Raw genomic sequence first — 22,861 nt, forward strand, 5'->3', positions numbered from 1 at the left:
CAAACACTGAAAAATACTTAGAAAAAGTAAAAAAAAAATAGACAAATAACGATAGACTTCTCTTTTTTAAAATAAATAAATAAAATAAATAAATAAAAGAAAGAAAAACCGCTCTACGCGATGCGATGAAGTAGCCGGAAGTCGCGTGCCTGGCGTTGCGGACGTGACGTCAGCAGGTCGACTGTCAACATGAAAGATGGCGACCCATCACAGGCAGAACGCTGCTGGACGGAGGAAAGTCCAGGTATTACTGACCGAGGTTTGCTGTTTGGGTTGTGGTTTAGGCGGAGGAGGGCGAGGAGGGCGAGCGGGGCGCGGGGAGGTGTGTGTGCGTGTGTGCTGAGCGAGGGGCCGGGGGCGGTGGGAGAGCCCGCAGCCCAGCACCGCTGCAGCAGCAGCCTGTTATATAAAACAGCCCTCAGAGCTGCAGCCGAGCCGAGTTACTACAGCAGAGCCTCCAGCGCATAAACCACACGAGTTCAGCGCTTTATTTACCAGCGAACAAATTAACCAGCTTCTAATTTACCCGCCGAGTTCTGTTTTTCAGCGTTAGCAAAACATCCGGGATCAAAAAAATGACCAGAGCTGAAAATTCACATCATTTCGCCGCTGTTTTAATTAATTATATAAAATAAAGACTTTATTTGCGTTAAAAAATCCCGTCAATCTTCTCTAAAAAAAATAATAAAACCGGCCACGAGCTGCTTGGAGCGCATTTGCCGCTCGAGCTGTGATTAAAGCTGCACGCGGAGCTTCACGCGCTTTAGATTTGGTGTCCGCGGGGACCCGTAACACCGTCGCCCTGGCAACACCGCCCGCGTTTCGGTGGCTTTTCGGGTCCCGTATGGTGGATCAAACCAGGCCCGCCGACCCCCGAGCAGCAGCTCCAGCTCACCAGTCCGGAACCTGCTTTTCACGTTATCTCGAGATAACAAGTTGATTTATTAGCTAGATGACAAAGTGTGGTTTTCTCAAGATAACTTATTTTTTCTCCTATAAATAACTTTATTAATTAGTCAGTATATAATAATGTCTTCTGATATTTCTCTGATGGTGAATTTAATTATCTTTAATTAATATCATAAATAAATATTATTTTAATGTTTAAGTTTAATGGCCTTCATCTTTCTCATAGCTTCGTTAGGAATCACGTTGTAGTTTGCTGTAGTTTACTAGATGTGTTGAGGAGTAAATAAATAATAAATAAAGTTGTCCCGATTCTTACAGATTTAGCCTAAATGCGTCTCGTAGGAATGTAATGTATTTTATGTTTATAGCCTCCCACTTGGTCAGTTATCATTAATAATTCATTTGTTTAATATCCATTTGTTTGATTTTTTTTATCTTAAATGCTTTTATACGTTTAATTTCACATAATATAAATAAGACATTGTGTAACATAACTGTAGATCATTTTTTTCAACATTTTAACAAAACTAATGCTGTTTTTTCCATGTGACCCATTTAATAAACAATAATTGTGTAAAATAAAATAATTTATCATATTTTTTTCAATGCGTTTTTTAACACGTTTGAATTATTTTTCAGTGTAACATATTTTTAATGTTGTTTTCCAAACCGATTTTTTTATATATATAAAATGGTTTTTTTTCTTTAAATAAGACATTTTGTAACATAGGAATGTTGGTTTCTCAACAGAACACATTCTATTTAACGTAACTAATGTTTTTTCCATGTGACAGTTAATAAACCATAATTGTCAAATAAAATAATACTTAATTTTTCAACATTTTTACGTAACATTTTTACAACATGTTTTTCAACATGCTTTTTTTCTAAAAACATTTTATTTGTGTAATGTTTCTTCAGTGTAACACATTTTATTTAACCTAACTAATGATGTTTATTCAGCATAATACATTTTTTATGTTGTTTTCCAACAGATTTGTTTACGTATTAAAAAATACTTTTTTTAAAGACATTTTGTAACAAAGGAATGTTGTTTTCTCAACATAACACATTTTATTTATGCAATGTTTCTTTAATGTAACACATTTAATTGAACAAAACGAATGTTTCATCAATGTGTCACATTTTATGTAACATATCTAATGTATGTAACGTATTTTTCAATGTATTTTTTTCTGCATGCAGGTTTCCTATGTAATCAGAGATGAGGTGGAGAAGCACAATCGCAATGGGGTGAACGCTCTTCAGCTGGACCCGACCCTGAACAGGCTCTTCACTGCTGGCAGGGACTCCATCATCAGGATATGGAGCGTCAATCAGCACAAAGTACTAAATCTCATCTTGGCGTAAATAAGCCACGAGCGGTGGGCGATATTATGTCCATAATTTTTCTTTTTCTCTCTCTCAGCAGGATCCCTACATAGCTTCGATGGAACACCACACTGACTGGGTGAACGATATCGTACTCTGCTGTAACGGGAAGACACGTAAGTCTTGACCTTCTCATCAAGTCTCCTCTGACGCTCATAAATTCACCATTTAATCAGGTTAATGATTTCCCTCTAATTGACTGCTGTGTCGGTTGTTTTTCTGACCTGGCTTGTTTTCCTTCAGTGATCTCAGCCTCATCGGACACTACGGTTAAAGTCTGGAACGCGCACAAGGGGTTCTGTATGTCCACATTAAGAACCCACAAGGTAAATAGTTGTTTAGGCTAGTGTTTGTTATTGTATAGGATAGTATAGTATAGCTCTCCTACCACAGATCCAGATGTTTAGGCGGGACCAATTGGTGTCCAACGTTTGCTTCTTTTGTTTTGCTCTGAGCAGCTAAAAGGCTAATGTTTTTTTTTGTTTGTTTTGTTTTCATTTATTAAATATTTCTAAGTTGTTATTTGATGTGCGAGTGGTAGCCTAGTTAGTCTGTTTTACAGCTACAGCCTATGGTCCATATTGTAACAGTGTAAATAGCTACTACCTGAAATTGGGAAACACTCAGGGTGTGCAGCTATTCGGCATTTCTTTCAACAGCACAAGTCTAGCAACCACCTGGGATACCATAGCAACCACCTAACAACATCTTAGCAACTACTAAGCTACTTCTTAGCGATAACAGAACACCCATCTATTAACAACTTAGCAACACCATAGCAAGCCTCGAGCAAAATTGTATAGCAAGCGCCTAGCAACACCATAGCAATTGAATAGCAAACACCTGGGATACCATATCAACCACCTTAGAACATCCTTGCAACTACTGAGCAACTCTTTAGTGAGAACTTGCCGTCCCAATGTCTATTAACCACTTAGCGAGACCATAGCAGCCACTTGGGAAACCATAATAACCATCTAGCAACACCATAGCGACCACCTGGGATACCATAGCCATTGTGTTTAGCCTAGTTAGCCTGTTTTACAGCTGCAGTGGGTTTTTGGTTGCTTTTGAAGGAGGAACGACAGTGTTTGAGGTTCTCGGTCTTAGCCTAGTTAGCCCAAGCTCCAGTGTGAAACTCTGGGACATGGGACACTCAGTGTTGTCTGATTAACTGTGTTTTGGGGTAGAATTGGGTGCTGATTAGATGATCTCATATTTAGGATGGATTGTATTTAGTGCTGATTGTGTTTTGTGCTTTAGGACTATGTGAAAGCTTTGGCTTACGCAAAAGATAAGGAGCTGGTGGCGTCCGCAGGGCTGGACCGACAGATCTTTCTGTGGGATGTAAATACTCTAACAGCGTTGACCGCCTCCAATAACACCGTCACCAGTAAGTCAACTTCCTCTACGGACTCTGATCACCACCTTTCAAGGCTACTGACCTTCAGACAGGTTTGATTCTGAAAGATGTTGTTCTGTGACGCTGCTTAGATCATTACAGAGCCCCTAGCGATGATCTCGACCCCAGTCCAACTCCGGATTGTTGGGTCTGATTGTATCATTCAGGCTTGTGACAGCCTTTCGATCGGACAAACAATTCCCATAGAGCAGTGGACCCCCCCCCTCTCCAATAGGAATGAGTGGGGTACAAAGGTTGATGCTCCTTTCCTGTGTCACAGTAATGCAAAAAAAGAATAATTTAGTAACACCCAACTAACCACATGGGATACCATAGCAACCACCTTGCAACACCTGTAGCCCCCTTCTAGCAACCACCTAGCAACCAGTTTGCTTCACCATAGCCACCACCTACCAAGACAATAACACAGAACACCACTGCAGCAACCTTGCAACGCCATTGAAACCTCCTAGCAGCCAATTAGCAAAACCACGGCAACTACCTACCAAAACAACCACTTAGCAACACTATAGCAGCAGCCTAGCAACCTTTTAGCAACACCACAGCAACCTCCTGAAATACCACAACAATTACATAGCAACACCATGGCCACCACCTAGCAAAAACCTAAGGTTTGACCCTATTGACCCAGTAGCAACAGTCTAGCAACTGCTTGGAGGTGAGAACCACTTAAGCTCTGCAACCATCCAGGGTTTCCAAATGTGGATTTTTGAATAGCAGAACAGGTTAAAAGTGACCCGTGAAGTGATTGGGCCACCAGTCATACAATTATTAGTATTCCTCAGTCTTCAGAGGTCTTCAGGCTGCAGTGCTGATTAATCTGTTCACTTTTGGCAGCTTCTTCTCTGAGTGGGAATAAAGACTCCATCTACAGTCTGGCCATGAACCAGCTGGGCACAGTCATCGTCTCAGGCTCCACAGAGAAGGTATGAAAGATACTTTGTAGAACTTTTTATTTCTGTGCCTTGGAGGGGGGTGGGGGTCAAGATACAGATAACACCTTAACTTCAAGGGACGCTCAGTGAAGAATGCGAGCTAAGAATGCTAACTTTACAGTTATGTAGCCAGTCCTGTCAGATCGGTTGGGGTTGGGTGGTGGTGGTGGTGTGAAAGTCGAGCGTTGTTCACAGTCAGCATGTTTGTTTTTTTTGTGTTGTTCTTTTGTTAGGTGTTGAGGGTCTGGGATCCCCGGACGTGTGCTAAGCTAATGAAGCTGAAAGGCCACACAGACAATGTGAAGTCGTTGTTATTAAACAGAGACGGCACTCAGGTAGGTGCAGAGTACCAGTGCTGCTGATGCGGCTCCGGAGGGTCCTGTTGGTGCAGGGCTCCAGGTCTTTTACAGTGTGTACACAAGTAGCCTCATAACTACACTCCAGTCTACCTACATTAATGGATCATTGTGGTTGCGCATTGCAAGCAAAGCATCTAGACATCTATCAACAATTAGACACATCCATTGCGACCACCTGGAGTACCCTGGCAACCACCTAGCGAAAACCGTTCCACCCTAGGATCCATGTTTTAACAGTGTAAATAGCTACTGCCTGAAGGTGAGAGACGAAAGTGGGAGACAATTTAGCAACCACTTAGCAACACCATAGCAACCACCAGGGATACCGTAGCAAGCATAGAGCAAAATGTTATAGCAACCACCTAACAGATTCCCAGCAACCACCTAACAACATCTGAGCAACTTCCTAACGAAAATGTAACAAATTCATAGCACATATCTATTAACCACTTGGCAAAACCATAGCAACCATCTTGCAACACTTGGCAAGCACTGGGGACACTGTAGCGAGCAAAATGTTACCTAGCAACACCATAGCAATTACCTTTTATATAATGGCAACCACCTAGCAGCTTCCTAACAACCAGTAAGCAAACACAACATCCTAGCAACTACTGAGCAACTCTGTAGCAAGCATCGAGCAAAATGTCATAGCAACCATCTAACAACACCATAGCAACCACCTGGAATACAAAAGCGACCATCTAGCTATCTTCAAACTATCCCAAAGCAATCAGTAGGGATGCCATAGCATCCACCTAGCAACACCTGAAACACCATAGCAACCACTTAGCAACTGTACACCTGTAGTAACTAAATATTGAGTCGCTTTGTTTCTTTTGTGTGTGTCTAGTGTTTGTCCGGTAGTTCCGATGGTACGATACGACTGTGGTCTCTGGGTCAGCAACGCTGCATCGCCACGTACCGGGTCCACGACGAGGGCGTATGGGCCTTGCAGGCCAATGAGGCTTTCACACACATCTACTCCGGCGGCCGGGACCGCAAGATCTACTGCACTGACCTGCGCAACCCGGACATTCGCGTGCTGATATGCGAGGAGAAAGCCCCTGTTCTCAGAGTGAGTACAGTGTCCTTTAAAATCAGCGTCCCCCAGGTGAGTCTCCCTTGTCACCCAGCCAAGACGTGTTTAGGGAACTGCACTAGAAGAGCTGCTGCGAAGAGAAGCCTATGAGCATACCAGGGTCCTTAATATCTTATCCTCAGCTAGCTTTTCGCAGGAGGAGAGGACTCCGAGAGGACGAGCACTGTCCAATAAGACTTGAGGACGATTCCAAAAACATAACACTTAAAGGCTAGGCTAGGCTAGGCTAGGCTATTTGACTGTGGGTTAAAATCACATTGCCAAAAGCCAGCCAGTAAAAGAAGAGCTTAGCATTTTTTCACTCCACAAGCCCACCATAAAAGGAACGTCGGCATGTTTTTATTCTAAGGTAAAATAACAGGGTGGTAAATAAATTACAAATAAAACACAGCACTTTACTACTTATTTCTACATCAAAAAAGTCATTTTTAATATATTAATAAAAATATCATGACTCTTTTGCAGCCTGCAGTTTACACAGTGCTAAAAAGTGGGGTATACGTTGGCTTGTTAGCTATGTTGTAAGCTTGTTAGCCATGTAGCACCGTCATATCTTGGCTGCATATCAGCCAATTGACTGTATGAAGTTGATTTTATGTTTCTATCATGTCACGTTTTTCTCTTTCTCTCCTTGTTCAGATGGAGCTGGACAGGTCGGCAGACCCGCCTCCTGCCATTTGGGTGTCCACAACAAAATCCTGCGTAAACAAATGGGTGCGTAAGACCGCTGCTTTTACAACCTCCATCTAAATGGCCGCTGCTTCTGTATTGAGTCTAATCATACAGCCCTTAAACACAATAGTGTTAAGCTTGACTCATGCGTTCCTTTTCCTCGCCAGTCTCTAAAGGGAATGCACAACTTCAGAGCGTCCGGTGATTACGACAACGACTGCAGCGCCCCTCTGACACCGCTGTGCACTCAGCCTGAGCAGGCCATTAAAGGTAAGTTCTGTATCCACTTAGAGTCGCCCCCCCCCCCACACACCCTCGGTCAGAGCCGTGAGGATAATGAGTGATTGCAGCTTATATCCCGCCAAATTGCCTTAAACTACACTGCATGGACAAAAGTATTGGGACACCTGCTCATTGATTTGTTTCTTGTGGATTTATAGATATTAAAAAAAGTGTATTCTGTAACTGTCACTACTGTCCAAGGAAGAATAAGGCTTTCTACTAGATTTTGGAGGAGCAGTATTGCTAGTGAGGTCCCTAAAGTTTTGGGTTTTCAGAGAACACCGTTCTTCCACTGCTCCACAGCTCAATGCTGGGGGACTTTATACCCCTCTGGCCCACGCCTGGCATTTGTCATGGTCCCCATAGGTTCGTGTTTATCTGCTGCAGGAAGTCCTGTTGTAGTGGCAGTACTTCGCTACAGGCCCCAGGACTTTGGCCCTTGCCTTTGTATACCTCATCCTTCAAAGGATGTGGCCCCTGAATTGGGACACAGCTGTGGACTCTGGCCCCAGTTACGGTGTTACAGTGTCTAGAAGGCACAGCAGTAAAAACAAAGGATCGAATGCGACTCAGATCTTTTGGACTTGGTTCATCATTTGCCATCCAGGTCGAGCTGTAGGTTCTCAGAAGGTCCTTGATAAAGGTGTTCAAATTCTGCCTAACTGCTTAACCTGAGAATGTATTTCTTCATTTACTGCCTGCAGGTGGCGCCAGCATAATTCAGTGTCACATCCTGAACGACAAGAGACACATCCTTACCAAAGACACTAACAACAACGTGGCGTTCTGGGATGTTCTAAAGGTGAGAGTTAATCATTTGCAGAGTAAGTGTGCAGTGAGGGTGCAATGAAGGCGCTTGCTTTTTGGGCCAGGGTTAACGGTCCGGTTGGGGGTTGTTTTTAGGCGTGTAAAGGGGAAGACCTCGGCAAAGTGGAATTTGACGAGGAAATAAAGAAGCGCTTCAAGATGGTCTATGTACCCAACTGGTTCTCGGTGGACCTTAAAACGGGGGTGAGTATTGAATGGTGAGGTGGTGCCGCAATACACACAAGGAGGATAAGAGGTCAGGCTGTGGGTAATGAGTAAACCTGCTGTTTTTGTCACTGATGCGTAGATGCTGACCATTACTTTAGATGAGAGTGATTGCTTTGCTGCCTGGGTGTCTGCCAAAGATGCTGGTTTCACAAGCCCTGACGGCTCAGACCCAAAACGTAAGTCTTCTTTTTTCCGTTTTTTTTGGGGGGGGCTTATTTTTATAAAAGTGGCCTTTAGCACAGGGGGCAGAGGTGGATCTGTGGTTAGAGTACTGGATTGTCCTGCTGTGGTTCAATGGCTGGTTCAGCTGATCAGTTAATGGCCAAGTTTAGCAGGTGTGCAAGAGCAGGGATAATGCTGTAAAACTGTGCTGGAGGCCGATTTCTCAGTTTCAGGTTCGCTCATAAACCCCTGGACTACGGCATCTGGATGACACTAGAGGGCACAGCAGTAAAAACAAAGGATCAAATTTAGTATAGCCAGTTCATGAACCATTAAATTGATGTGAGATGAGCTCCCTACCGTGCTAGGCTTCATTCCAGACTAAGGGTCGGGTCTGGGTGACTGTGCTGTGTTCTGGATTGTTGAATCCCTGGTGTGCAGTTGCCAGCGTTGCCGCTGTTGGCCAGCACCATGCGCAAAACTCTGGTGGACAGACTAGTTTGGGAATTGACTAATAAAATAAATAAATAAAGAACTATGCTAACGTTTGTTGTTATTTGTGTCCAGTAAATCTGGGTGGACTGCTGCTGCAGGCTTTGCTGGAGGTCTGGCCCCGAACGCACATCAATCCCATGGAAGAGGAGGAGGGCGAGGTTAACCACGGTAAGGCCAATTTTTCCGTGTGTGTGTGTGTGTGTGTGTGTGTGTGTGTGTGTGTGTGTGTGTGTGTGGGGTTGAAGGTTGTTTTAGATGTAACTGTGGTGGGTTTATGTATTTGTGCAGTGAACGGAGAGCAGGAGAGCCGGCTTCAGAAAGGCAATGGCTATTTCCAGGTGCCCCCACATACTCCGGTCATCTTCGGGGAGGCAGGGGGAAGGACGCTGTTCAGGTAGAACCTCTCTGGGCTAAGTTGGATATGTATGATGGTGACTTTGCTTTCAGCACTTCACTATACACACAAGATGGTTCTAACAAGTCAAAGGTGCCATAGAATGGGCTTATTTAGTATATAACGTGCTGTTAGCAAGCTGAAGAGATTGTCTCTGGGTTAGCCTTTAGCCTGGCCCTCAGACTCACTTCCCTGGATTTGGCTTTCTCAAGTCGTACCAGTCTTCCCCTAACTTTTGCTGGCGCCCCTTCTGTCGACACTGGCACAGGAAAAGCCACGGTCATGAGGCCTGGAGATGATGAGCTGCTCTCTAGTATCAACGACATCATATTCCCTAATTAAGTTTTACAAGCTTTGACTGGAGTCAAAGTGGGCTGGGTTTATGTACAGTTTGGAGGTGTAAATATAACGAGTCAGGACTGTGATGTAACAGTTTGGGGGTTTTGGAAGTGACCTGTTTTCCAACTCCGTCTTTAGTTCTGCTGGAGTTTCTTTTAAAAGAGGATCAACAGTGTTTTTGAGGTTCACAGTTTTCCATTCTAGGGCATCTTTTAGAAAGTGGAAATTCTCCTGTGCTCTTTTTCGTGATATTGGTCTTCGTTCTCATGTAGGTTATTGTGTCGAGACTCAGGAGGAGAAACTGAGTCAATGCTGCTGAACGAAACTGTCCCTCAGTGGGTTATTGACATTACTGTAGATGTAAGTAGCTTAGTCTTTCGTTCTGGCTTTCTGGTCCTATTCTGCTTTTACTATTTCCAGAGTTTCAAAGTGCTCAATACACTGACTGCTGTCTGTTTTTCTTTTTTTCTGCTACAGAAAAACATGCCCAAATTCAACAAGATTCCATTCTACCTGCAGCCTCACTCGTCCTCTGGTGCAAAAACACTCAAGAAGTAAGGCACACATCTGCAATCACTTTCTGAAAGGACAAAGTAAAATAGTTTATTATTACTTGTAATTTTCTTGTAATTACTTGAGAATAGCTATTGGGCTGATATCCCAGACAGTCCATGACTAGGCCTAATCATCGTTCGGAAAACCAGCCCTTACATAGTTACTGCTTTGAGATTTAGCCACCCAAAGCCCGGCATGCACTTTAATAGGCAGCGAATGGTTGCTAAAGTCATGAAGACTTGAAGGTCAGGTGAATGTTGCTGTGGAGCTCTATAATAATGTCCGTTTCGCCATCTTCAGGGACCGCCTGTCCGCCAGCGACATGCTGCAGGTGAGGAAGGTGATGGAGCACGTCTACGAGAAGATCATCAACCTGGACACAGAGTCGCAGACCACCAGCTCCTCGACCACAGAGAAGCCCGGAGAGCAGGAGAAGGATGAGGACGTGGCCATGCTGGCCGAGGAAAAGATCGAGCTCTTGTGCCAGGACCAGGTCAGGACCGAGATTCACCTGAATTATGGTTAAGCCTTTGCAGTTAATCAATCCATGGTTCACATGCATGCCGAGCTGTGTGGGGGGGCGTTCCGTTACTGCACTCTTTTCCCACATAACAGGTGCCGCTGTCATCACAGAGCACACGAAAGAACAGAACCCCTCGACCGACTAAAAAAATGATCGAGGTCATGCCCATATATTTTGCGAGATATCTGTATCGTATTTATCGTAGCAGGCCTAAGAAACCTTGGGCAGATGGTAAGAGTGGTCTGAGGTAAGAGAAGGGTTTTGTATTGTTTCAGTACATTTCAGCCTTTAGACCTTCTGACCACTGAAGAACTTCAGGTCTAACTTTAAACCATAACTTAAAACCTGAACCTAAAGCTAAAGTGCTGGTCCCAGGTTTTACCATGTGTGTAGTTTACAAAGGTAATGCTTCCTCCAGGTAAGCTGAGTTGTGTCCCCATTGGTCAGTTTGTTCATCCAACAGCCAAACAGCCCGGCTTGGTCAGCTTCAATACACACACCCTTACTGTGGTCAGAGTGCATAAATCAAGGTTCCTCTCTTGTTGCTTAAGTGGCAATTCTCAAACTGGCTGCTATGAAGCTATGACGTTTTTGACTTTGCGGTTCTCGTCCAGGTTTTGGATCCCAACATGGACCTGAGGACAGTGAAGCACTTCATTTGGAAAAGCGGCGGAGACCTGACTCTTCACTACCGGCAGAAGTCCACGTGAGAGCGACGCGAGAGTGACGTGAGAAGCACGTGACGAGCCTCCCATTTCCCTCCCAGCTCGCCTTACTCGTCTTCAGCCCATCTTTGCCCTGGCGTCCACAGGAGCGTCACGGAGGACGTTTTGCTCGCCGCGCAACACCACCATTCCTCTCCTCGTGTCGTGGGTCATAGGAAACACAGACAGGACTGACTGCACTGAACTCGAATGCTTTATGGTCGACTCTTAAGTTTGGGATGATTCGCTTTGTACAGTATACTAATCCGGGACATTGTAATTGTATTTTTCTTTTTTTCTTTTTTTTTTTTTTAACATATTTTGTTTTTTTTGGAGATGTTCCCTTTTCTCTTCTGAGGTTGTGACCGATGAGGCTTGGGATTTCCAGTTCTGGGAATTTTTAGCAGATGATATGAAGGGCTTCGGGTCCACGATTTTTAGATTTTAATTTTTTTGCGTTATACATTCCAGAGAACGAAGCCGACCTGTCCCTTCGCACTCCATTGTTCTCCCCTCATGTCCATCACCTGCTCCTTCAGGTTGATATGCTAATGCTAAACACACCTGCAATGGGTCATATCAGTCATAAAAAGCCATAATGGGTGTTCCGTTGGTGTTGCAGGATTTCGAAATCCAACGTACACGGTTTTCCTCTTGTCCCAGATAAAGTCGGCCAACCAAGCCCAAGTGTAGTGTCCAAATCATGCTTCTTCAATTGTGTGCTGGACCTACAAGGTCCATGCACCTAAACTGCATGTATAAATATCTCTGATTTAGCCAATTTAGGACGGGTGTCCACATTTTTGCAGATGCGAGGCTAATGTTACGAACACTGGAAGACGATGGTCACCCAAATTAGTTTCTGTAAATACGTGTCCACACACTTCTCTTGTCCAGGTCCAGGTCTTCGTTAAGGTGGCGCAGACTCGTAGGTGTGGTCTACGGCACAATGTTACCTAATGTGAACGTAAAAAAAAAAATGTAAACAGGGCTTATCTGTGTAGCTAAATGCCGGGGCGAGCCATTTCCTGCAAGCTTTGGACGTTTCGTCTTTTTTACAGTTCACTAGAAATCTGTGGCACCTAGACCTAGTTGTTTGGGTAGGTTTTGAGTAGTGTGTGGGCATGTAATTACAGGCATTTAAGAATTGCAGTGTTGGCTATGTTAGCCTCATATCCGCAGCGCTAAACTAAAGAAGCTAAACTAAATTTGGACGCCAAACGTGTCCTGGCTGAGGGGCCAAATCAGAGGTATGTGGAAAACTGTGTAAATTAGGTTTCTGGCCAAACCACTCCTCTGCAGCATCCTCATTAACATACTGCTGTTAACAATTTTATTTTGGCGGCTTGATTTGTAAATAACCCACTTTTTTATTTCGTAGCCTGCTCCACAAAAACTGAGAGGGTGAAATTTAAACTCACAGTAGAACCTGGCGCCCCCTTGTGTTGGCATCGTGCAAATGTAGACATGGTCATCATTTCTAAATGTATGGAAGCTAACAGTCCCGTTGCCACAGAAATGCACAACAGATAGACCCGAATGTTCGTGGCGGATTTAAGGATGTTTTGCCTTTTTTTTTTTTTTTAATATATTAATTATCTGGTGTATTATGGTGGATCTGTGCAGGTGACCGTGTCGGGGATTGGAGGCGGCCTCAGTGGGAAGGAGCTTCTTCTAAATAAAGAGAAGTACAAAACCTGCACACGGCTAACTGTGAATGACCACCATATATGAGTACTGTATTTTTCGCCATCAGCAGCCGTAGGCAGGTAGGGCACAACCAGCCTTGCTCTCTCAGGGGTGGGCTGATGGCACGTCCTCCACACATCACTCCTAGTGTGGGGATGGTCAGCACTGGCGTCTTTTAGCTGTTGTATCGGAGCTGGGGAGGCGTTGGCCGGCTTCACGTGTCGTCGGAGACGTGTGCTAGTCTTCACCATCCTAGTGTGTTAGGCGCATGATTGGGGGGGGAGGGAGTTCCCATGAAGAGGATTGGGTAATTGGCCTTGAAATTGAGTAGAAAATGAACTTAGAAATAGAAATTAGAAATAAATTATTTAAAAACTAAAATAAATTCTGTATATCCCTTTCTTGAAGATAAATGGGTATAGCAGCAACAGACAGTTCATTCTGCAGTACAGTAAAAGACGATACCACGGTGAGAGCAGGCACTGTTTATTTTTATATGTATGAAGAGCATCAGATATGTCTCAGACCATGTGCAGAAAAATGTATTAATAAAAAGAGAAAGCAAAAACAAATTTGGACAATTTAAAGAGGAAGTCCACCCAGTTTTCCACATTTCTGTTTAAATCATTCATTAGGATGTAAATCAGGGACGCTCTTCCTTTTGCAACTCTCTGCCCACATGACCGACCACTAAGGCCTCCGTGGCAGATGAGATTTCGAATTTTTAAAAAAATGGGGCTTGATTCTCTTGCAGTTTCCTTTTGAACTTTTCTCAGCTCATAAACGTGACTTTGCTTTCATATAGACTCCTCTAACATGAGGGGGAGGTAGGGGGTGGGGGTCTCACAAACATACAACAAATAGCTGCCCTACTTTGAGTGAGAAGAAGCAATAGCAAAGTAATAAGCATGCAAAGGTTATCAAGATCTTTAAGGCACAAACCACAGCAGTCTGTTTAATAACAGCAAACATTTTTACGCTTGTTGGGACTGTAAGGGGTTAAATACAGACACTGACGATTATGTTATGATTATTAGTTCTCATAAATCAATAGACTGGGATGTTTCTGACCTGTGGAGGTAATCTATTTGATGGCCTCCACCTAGTTATACAAAGGTTAACTCTGGGTTGGGCTCGTCGTCTTTCTCAGACGATACCTACGATCAATCGAGATATCGCTCAGGCTCCTGACGTAGTCCAATTGGTTCTGACATGGTGTTTTACCAACCCTGTTCCAGGAGATCAAACTTCTAGACTTTAGCTCCAACTCCGATCTAGCCAATCTTCTTCAAGGACCTCCAGGGCTGTTCTCCTGGACAATGATTAGGCCTACGCTCCTAAATAAAGGTGCTTCAAAGGGGTTTTTGAACAATATCATAGAAGATGATGTGTGGTTTTCACAATAAAAGAATCATAAGAGAGATGTTTGAGTGAGTTTAAAGGACCTTTCAAAGGTCTAAAGAAGCTTTACGTGATGTAAACGTTCTTCACACTCAAACATTTCTAATACAAAAACAATAGAATCTAACCTAAGAGTCCTGGGCTAGACGGCTGCCGGGCCAGACCTTGATATAATAGGTAATATAGTCAGTCTTCAGGAGCCCCTGGTTACTTGAATCAGTGTTCAATCTGGGTTGAAGGAAGGTGGATCTCCAGAAGGCGGGTTGGTGACTACTCTTCTAGTGAATGTAGAATAAAGAAGTTCCCAATCCCAGTCCAAGAAAGGTCTAAACTACGCATATTGTTCCTCTATATAATCTAATATGAATTGATTATGTTTTCTTCTGATTATTTATTTAAGAGTTTTGTCTTGACCAAAACCCCCACAAGGTCATTTCACACACCTCTAGTCTCGACGCACAACCAGTGGGGGTAGTTCTGCGAGGCAGCGCTGCCTTCAAAGCAGTTTTCGCTTCCCTTTATGATAATGTAACAGTTCATGCAACACAGCACAAATGAGGAAGCACAGGAAGCTAAACTAACTCCAACCTGTGCTGGTTCTTCAAGTAGAAACCAATCTCAATCTCACAAGCTTACTTCAAAGAAAACTGACTGAACATTACACAACTTTCCCCTTTACCCCAAACGCCACCAATCAGCCAAGACCTGATAGTAAAACACCCATAAGCCACAACACATTGAAGCCACTGTGCATATATAGTGCATATTATGACCATCTACCTAATAGTGGGAATGACCACCCTTGGCTCGGATGATACTGGTGAGACGTCGAGGAATGGGCTGTATTAGGTGACGGTAGGGGTTCACTATAGAGGTTGACAAGGTCAATGGGTCATAGCGGTCAATGGCCTGTGTGGCACCATTGTTATGCCGTCCATTATCAGTCCTCCTTCTCTATGGCGGATCTAGAACATCCCACAAAGTTAGGGTGGACATAGCTCTATCAGTTAACTGTATTAGATGAGCTTATAGGCCAAAGGTTTTTGCAGCAAACATTTCAGACAAAAGTTTGTGGACTCTATTAGCCTTAACATTTTGACCAAGATGCTACCACCCTTGATGGTCAGTTTAGGGAAAGTGAAAGTGTAAACAGCCACTATCGGATATGGTGAGAAAATTGGATTTGGGCCACTTGACCCAGGGAATCGAACCCGCAACCCTGGTCTGGTTCATAGTTGCAGCGCCTTAGTCCGCTGGACCACCCTGAGCCCCATTTAAATTTTTTGGATATTTTTTATATATGCTAATACTTTCACGTCTACTTAAGTAAAGTTGCAAGGACCCAACACTTGAGTTCTTGAGTTGCTTTGCCATCAGCAGCCAGAGTCAGAAAGAGCACAACTGGTAGATGAATCTCCCGCTAAAGTCTTGGTGTTCCAGATACCACAGGACACCTGTCTTGTGGAGTCCATTCCTCGACGTGTCCGAGCTGTTCTGGCGGCTTAAGGGGAACCTAAACAATAATAGGCAGGAGGTCTTAATGTCTTGGCTGATGGGTCACCGACCATTTCTTTGAGGGTAAGCAGAAAGTTGTATAAACCTGCTAAACGCTAAAGTAACGCAAATCCCAAAAAAGTCAAATAAATAAAAACATCTTTTAGTGCAAAGGTTCCATGTTGAAGCCGCGAACCTGATGAAGATATGTGTAGAGTGTTAAGCTGGTTGTTTTTGTGCGTCTTTTTGTGTGTGTGTGTGTGTGTGTGTGTGTATGTGTGTGTGTCTCAGGCTGCAGCACTCTGGCAGAGCTGCCGGATGTTCTCGGCGAGCTGCAGGCAGTGGAGGATTCGGCGCCGCTCGGCCTGCAGCTCCTCCTGGGGTACGTCGCCCTGCAGCTTGCGGGCAAACAGGATCAGGTCCTGCATGAAGAGGCCCACAGGCTCCCTCGTACCGGTGGGCAGCTCCGTCAGGGTGCAGGAGTCGAAGCGCAGGTGGATGCGTTTGCCCCGGCCCATGCCCTGACTCCGCTCCTCGATCCAGGTGAGGGGTCTGTGGGGTGGGAAGACTCAAGACATAAAGTTTCTTCACCTCGATCTCAGTCTGAGTACCACCTGCGCAACCAGCCGCTATCATCATCAGGCAACCAACATGCTCTGAGGAACGCGCCGGGTACCCAGCTTTGATGCATCGGCAACTCGGGTTCATGACTTTTGGGATCATTTTTATATGCTTATACTTTTCATCAGCAGCCAGAGCTGGGGCTGAGCATGTCAGTGCCGCATATATCGGAGGAGACGTGGTAGGTCTTACCCTCCCAGTGTCGGGAGGAGTTGTGAACAGGGTGGGTTAGTAGGAAAACTTACTTCTGATCCTTGGTTAGGAAGTGAGCAGTCATCTTCATGTACTGCCTTCCCTCGTCCTCCTCCAGCGTAGCTGCTTTGACAGAGAGTTCGCCAAACAGGTCGACCAGCCAAGTTAGCCGGGAGATGCCACTGAAGGCGGGGAACCCGAAGCCAGGCTTCAAGGAGCCTCCTACAGCAACAGAGCAAATTAGCTTCTAGGTTTCACTCCTTGCATGCACCGACCAGCCATAACATTACCACCATCTGCCTAATACTGAGTGGGCCCCCCCCTCCTTTGTGCCGCCACAACAGATCTGTGCATTCGAGCCATGGACTCCACAAGACCTCTGAAGGTGTCCTGCTGGTGGGCACTGACCACTGCATACCAGCAACACCTCGCTGGTATATGAGGATCGCTGTAGATGAAGATCAGCAAAGCCCTCAGTGGTACTAATGTTATGGCACTGTATTAGAACTTTGGCGTGAGCACCTGTGAAATGTAGGCTTCCCTCCTCCAGCTGTTTCCCAGCTATGTCCTTCTTCAGCTGCTTGAAGTCAGGAGTCAGGAGCTCTATGTGTTCCTCGTGCAGAACCAAACCTAAAAGGTGGACAGAGGAAAATGTTATCTGCTGACCAGATTAGCCTGCACTGACCTGACCAACCCGTCTGTTTCTGCATAGCAACCCCTTGGCAACCACTAAGCAACATCAGGGTAAGGAACTTTCCTGAAACCACAGCAATCACCTTGTCACACTGTAGCACCTATCTAGCGTCCGCCTTGGATACTATAGCAACCCTTTAGGAACACCACAGCAACCAACTAGCAGCCACTCTGCAACTTCATAGCAACCGCCTGGGTTACAATAGCAACCACTTAGTAATCACTTAGCAGCCACTGTAGCAACACAATAGCAATGATTTAGCAGTACCATAGCATCCACATAGTAACCACTTAACAACACAGACAACTGGGACAACATCATAGCAACTGCCTAGTAACCACTTAACAATATTATAACAACCACCTGGGACAGCATAGTAATGCCATAGCAACCATCTAATAACTTTCTGTTTCGTTCGTTTTATATTATTTAATATATTTTTTTAAATATTGAATTATTAATTATCACACTGATCTCTAAATAAATCTCAAAAACTCAAATATGAATCAAACATGATGCACTTGGCTTTGAAGTCTGAAAAAAGTGACAAAGGCCTTTGAAGTGACAAAGGCCTCATTAACCGCTGTTTGAGGGCACCACGCTCAGCTGGGAAGGGGTCTGTTAATGAGCCGTCTAGCCGGATCAGTAGTGTTAGAGTTGGTAGATTTACAGAGGGCACGGCTGGGCACCGCCGCTCATGAGAAACAAGAAGCGAGAGAGAAGACGCCTGCCTGACATGCTGACTTCAGCACTAACACTAACAAACGTTAACCTCAGCTTACCCTTCTGCTGGGCCAGATCCCACAGCTCAGCTGCAGAGCTGTAGTCGGTGGTCATCGGATACTCCACGCACACATGCTTCCCTGCCTCCAGAAACCGCCTAGGTGGAAATGAAACAGGGCGAGAAACGTCAAACGCATCAAGCAGCAGTTCAAGCATCTACTCATGCTTCCTACAACGGCTTAAAGCTCTGAGAGGTTCCTGGGCCGCCTTCCTGCGCTGCTCTTTTGAGCTCTATTATCCACAGACTTTCTAATGATGTTTAGGTCGGGAGACTGTGAGGACCATGGCAAAACCTTCAGTTTGCACCTCTCAATCTAAAGGTATGTGTGTTGAGGATCACTATCCTTCTGTAGAAGCCATCATCTTTCCATCTTCAGCTTTTTGTTTTCACAGATGGTGTGATATTTTTACTTCCAGAATTTGCTGGTGTTTAACGGAATTCTGCCTTCTACCAGTGCAATGTTGCCTGTGCCACTGGCTGCAACACAAGCTCACAGCACCTTTGTGCTTAACAGTTGGAAAGGTGTTCTTGTCATGAAATTCAGAACAACTGTACAATCTCTCTTTATATATATGTATATGTATATATATGTATATGTATATAAGGTCCTCAAGGAACTGTTGGAGGTTCTTCAGTTTGAAACTGTGGAGGAAGCTCTTAAGGTGCTTTAAGAAAACCTTAAAGGGACTTTTGACTTTTCTATGGGGGTCAATTCAGGCGACTCTTGACCGCCACTTCAGAATCTTCCAGGACTTCTTCTGAAACCAAGCCTTGGGGGATTTTAAGGTATGTGCTTGTTGTCCTGTTGGGCCTATCGCTTTTTGATCCATTGGCCCGAAAAGCTCCAGTTGTGATGCTCGTTTTTAGCCTTTTTAATAATTTGTCTTTTCATGATTTCAGATTTCATAACTTGTCACCATCCATAAATAAACTGGAAGGATTTTTTTTTGGCTTTTTCTACAGAATCCTCTGACTCACTCATTGCAACACTCTCCATCTATGTTTCCATCTGTCCCTTATTTCCCTTTTCCCCCGTAGTGTAAAAGTGTGTGTAGGGCTTTTCACTTGGCCAGTTACCCAACTCTCACTCACGTGAACTTCCCCTATCACTAGAAATGCCCCCAACACTAGCAGGGTGAAGACTATCACATCACGTCTCCTCTACGACACACGTGAAGCCGGCCAGCCGCCTCCTCTTTTCCAACTGCTGCTGATGCAGCGTCCAGCACATCTCCCCAGCTCCCAAACAACAGCTGAGAGAGCAAGGCCAACTGTGCTCCATTGGACTCTGGCTGCTGATGGCAAAGCAGCTGGACGACTCAGAGCCCCCTTCATGGGGCGATGTCTTACCTGATCTGCTCCTCATGGCTGGCGTTTTCTGTGCACACGAAGGCCACGTGAATGTCGTCCCTGCTCAGGGCCTCGTCTAGGGGGATCTGCTGGACGCCATGCTGGTCCCCCAGTGTCCTCCTACACAAACCAAATGGCAGTCAGTCCCCTGTACTGACAGATAATCAGAAGCAGCTGCACTACACACACACAGAAAATACACTCGCGCAGCCTTTCACTCCGCTGCAGGTGTGGAAGCTTACCCCCCCCCCTTTTTTTTTTTTGGCAAGGCGTGTGTTTTTTCCTGTGGGGACTCTGGACGGTAGCTGGACGTGGCTACGATTACTGGACTTGCTGCTCTGCTTTATGGATTATCCATATCTGTCCAGTTTGAACAGTAAAGACACAAACACAGCACGCTGTTAACGCCGACCTAACGTACTCATCCTCCTGAACTGGGCGACTGATACACCGAAGCTCGGGGTGCTTATCTCTCGGCTCAGAGGCCTTCTTATCTCACAGTTTAGGAGTCGCCCTCACTGACCACGACTGGCTTTACTTTCATAGCAATAAAAAAAAGTGCTCAGTGAGGAGAATGAGCCGCGAATGTGGTTTCTTTACATATTAAGTCTGGTTGAACTTTGCTTTCTGTAATTTACTGTCATTTAATTTTAAGAATTTTTTCTCGCTTGTGGCAAATTGGTTAATTAAGTGGCAGATTTCCTGATGGACTTATCTGTTAAACTGTGGGATTATTATAATATTATAATAATAAAATATCCAGTTATTACTACTAATTATGTATTAACTACCAGCAAGAACCCACCGGCGAGCCTACATGTCTCCTGGGGTTTATATGTAATGTTTATAGTGAAATTTTTTTCTTTAGGGACTATTTTCCCTAACGCGCCCTGCACGTATCCCTCCGCCGTGAAGGTATTTTAGTACGTTTTAGACCAAAACATCATCTCGCGACTATTGCACAATGATTTCTCAGGCATCAGGCAACACATTCATTGCTTTTTCGTTACATGTAACGACCCGCAACATCGTTTTTCGAGGCCTTAAACTTTTTAGACGTCTGGTTCCATTCAATTTGGACTCTGAGCTGTCTGTAGCACGGTGCACGGTACACCAGACCCACTCCCAATGACTTCATTTATATCTTAAGCGATGAATAATAATGTGGACATTCTGGAAAATAGGTGGGATTCCCTTTTTTTCCTCGTTGGCTCTTTTGCAGGAGAAGGCAACTCACCTGGACACAAATCCCTTAACTGCCAATTTCTCCGCAGCGCTGGAGGGCACAGGAGCCAGCATGTCTCGGATCCTCACACTCCCGGCGATGCCCAAACCGACCACCACAGACCCCAGCATGCTTCCTGTGGAAAGAGGCACGGTCAACTACTGGAGCTGTCTAAAGGCTGGACCGTCCAGGCCTTGTTCTGCACCTGTTTTTTTTTTTCTTTCAAGCCCTTCCAAAAAAGGGACTGCAGTAATATTATTATATCAGTTATTACATTTTTATAAGCCTTACTATAGTACTAGATTTCTGTACTGCTGTGTACTTGGTGTATGTGTAGTACTCCAGTAGTACTGCATTACAGTAATCTTGAATTGCTTGAATTTGCTCTAATAATGTACTAATTATTGTAGTATTGCTCTAATTCCCCTTATCAGGGATTTAGTTGTTTGTTTTTATGGATTTAAGCACATTACACACAAGACTGGCTTTTTAATTTGGCAATTATTACAATCACACACGCTTCTAATTGTAATTATCCGTTCCACCTTAAATGCTGCATTGGTTCCGTCGCGGCGCCTGTCCAGCCCCTCCATTATCAACAGCGGGATTTAAGGTGGAACAGGAAATTCTCAACAAGTTCCGTTTAAAAAGCAGCAAAACCGAGCCTCCGTTTATGGCTGTAACACGGCCAGCCCCGGACTTTTCACACAGCTGTAATTAGGTCTGTAATCCGGCCTTTCTGCTGATAAAGAGGCAGGCAGCCCGGCTCTGACCCGAGGATGCAGCTCTGTCCAGAAAACGCAAGCCTGGCGCAGAGCCACGGAGGGTGACGATGGAAAGACAGTCGCACAACGACACGTCCAAACTCGCTCTGTTAGAAACGAGGACAAGCCTGGACTGGGGACACGTACCAGTGAAAGTCTTCCCGCTGTCCTCTCCGGCACTGCTCTCCTCCTGCAGTGATATAACTCTCAACTCACAACTTTCATAACTCGCACCGTGCAGGGAGGGGGGCGGGGGGGCTGGGCCGCGTGGGTTGCCAGATTGCACACTCGGACTCCCTCGCTGGAGTGCTTTTGTTGATGGAGTGCAAAAAACCCCCAGAATTACACTGTTTCCCCCAAGTATTTAGACATATTTTATTTATTGGGAGACTGTGTGTAAAATAAATGTTATATTTATGTAAATTTTATAATCACAGGTCGCAAATTCAAGAAATAAAATTAAAAACATAACATATTTAGGAACAATTAACCCAGAAATGAAGCCAGTTAAAGATTAAAATGAAATCAAAAATAAAAAAAAACACAACACTAAATATGATTGCTGTTTATATTTTAATATATTCTAAACACTTGCGCGTAAATTGTCTTTTTAAACGCAAATTTGAGTAGATTTCGAATAATTTCTTTTTCAATATGAAAGAAATGATGTGAATTTCATAATTCATGCAGAAATGGGCTAATAGTGATAACTGAGCTTTATTACAGCTATTAGTAGGATTATTTGATCGTTTTCATCATTATTAATTCGTTGCTACTGATATAATTCTGTATAATATAATAACTGTATAATAATAATTACTATTATTTATTACAGTTATAATATACTACTACTATTATTATGATTATTATTGTGATTGTTGCTGTTATTATTATTATTATTGCTGTCATTATTATTATTATTATTATTGCTGTTATATTATTATTATTATTGCTGTCATTATTATTATTATTATTATTATTATTGCTGTCATTATTATTATTATTATTATTATTATTGCTGTTATTATTATTATTATTATTGCTGTCATTATTATTATTATTATTATTATTATTATTATTGCTGTCATTATTATTATAATTATTATTATTGCTGTCATTATTATTATTATTATTATTATTGTTATTATTATTATTATTATTATTATTGTTGTTGTTGTTGTCTTTTCGTGGTTGTTCTACATATTTATTAGCAGCCATACCGTTTTTCCTCAATCTGGCAACACATGATCCTGTGTTATAGATTTGCCTACTAAAAATATTTTTATATTTTCTGCTAAATAATTTGCTTTATATTACTTTGGAATGTATAATCTACAGATGTAATAATCTAATATTATTGCTGACC

At 43.8% G+C, this 22,861-nt stretch overlaps 2 protein-coding genes across 3 annotated transcripts; one reads left to right on the forward strand and one right to left on the reverse strand.

The window, feature by feature from the left end:
* Positions 1-156: 156 nt before the first annotated feature.
* On the forward strand, positions 157-12,981 carry wdr48b (WD repeat domain 48b). 2 transcript variants are annotated; one of them, XM_072688311.1, is made up of 19 exons: positions 157-244; positions 2,116-2,256; positions 2,339-2,417; positions 2,545-2,627; positions 3,565-3,694; positions 4,562-4,650; positions 4,893-4,994; positions 5,872-6,096; positions 6,760-6,834; positions 6,960-7,062; positions 7,779-7,876; positions 7,978-8,085; positions 8,189-8,285; positions 8,839-8,934; positions 9,055-9,160; positions 9,772-9,859; positions 9,977-10,053; positions 10,355-10,547; positions 11,192-12,981. In XM_072688311.1, exons 1-19 carry the CDS (start codon positions 197-199, stop codon positions 11,285-11,287), a joined length of 2,034 nt encoding a protein of 677 aa, XP_072544412.1. In that variant the 5' UTR covers positions 157-196; the 3' UTR covers positions 11,288-12,981. The 2 variants fall into 2 exon arrangements, with proteins under 2 accessions (XP_072544412.1, XP_072544413.1); XM_072688312.1 differs by having other exon boundaries at positions 2,342-2,417.
* Positions 12,982-13,440: 459 nt separating this feature from the next.
* On the reverse strand, positions 13,441-21,724 carry blvra (biliverdin reductase A). Its single transcript, XM_072688313.1, has 7 exons — positions 21,643-21,724; positions 20,744-20,867; positions 19,507-19,626; positions 18,155-18,252; positions 17,201-17,308; positions 16,732-16,900; positions 13,441-16,417 (listed from the first exon to the last, which is right to left on the reverse strand). Exons 2-7 carry the CDS (start codon positions 20,860-20,862, stop codon positions 16,153-16,155), a joined length of 879 nt encoding a protein of 292 aa, XP_072544414.1. The 5' UTR covers positions 20,863-20,867; positions 21,643-21,724; the 3' UTR covers positions 13,441-16,152.
* Between the last annotated feature and the right edge of the window lie 1,137 nt (positions 21,725-22,861).

This window comes from Salminus brasiliensis, chromosome 9, assembly GCF_030463535.1.
Source record: "Salminus brasiliensis chromosome 9, fSalBra1.hap2, whole genome shotgun sequence".
In the NCBI taxonomy this organism is placed as follows: Eukaryota; Metazoa; Chordata; class Actinopteri; order Characiformes; family Bryconidae; genus Salminus; species Salminus brasiliensis.